The 324-nt window shown below is 54.6% G+C and overlaps 1 protein-coding gene across 1 annotated transcript in view; it reads left to right on the top strand.

The window, feature by feature from the left end:
- LOC119592845 (B-cell receptor CD22-like) overlaps positions 1-311 on the top strand; it is a gene marked incomplete at its 5' end in the record, with an annotated part of 5,759 nt that extends 5,448 nt beyond the window's left edge. Inside the window, 1 exon segment of the mRNA XM_037941745.1 lies at positions 155-311. Coding sequence (XP_037797673.1) covers positions 155-304 — 150 coding nt within the window.
- Positions 312-324: the final 13 nt, after the last annotated feature.

The raw sequence follows: 324 nt of genomic DNA, 5'->3' as shown, positions 1-324 counted from the left end.
CGCGCATGCGCGTTTGCATGTCTGTATGACATGAATATGCGTGTCGATGTCTGTTTGATCATATGTATGTGTGCACACGTGAACATACGTAGGTAAGAGTGTACGCTTCCGTGTTCCGAGAAGCCTGTTTACTGACACGGCGCGCACTCGACAGATTCCGAGCTTCACCGTCGAGGACCTCCCGCCGGGGATGTCGCTCACGGGCGTGGTCTACTCCAGCAATGCCAAAGGGCGCGGGGAGATGGTCACCGTCAAACTGTACACTCTCAAGGACATCGCCGAGAAGCGCACAGGTCAGTCCTAGAATGAAGAGTGGGATATAGG

Source organism: Penaeus monodon, chromosome 31, assembly GCF_015228065.2.
Source record: "Penaeus monodon isolate SGIC_2016 chromosome 31, NSTDA_Pmon_1, whole genome shotgun sequence".
In the NCBI taxonomy this organism is placed as follows: domain Eukaryota; kingdom Metazoa; phylum Arthropoda; class Malacostraca; order Decapoda; family Penaeidae; genus Penaeus; species Penaeus monodon.
The sequence above is the reverse complement of the archived record's forward strand: the minus strand, read 5'-3'. Positions and strand labels throughout refer to the sequence as shown.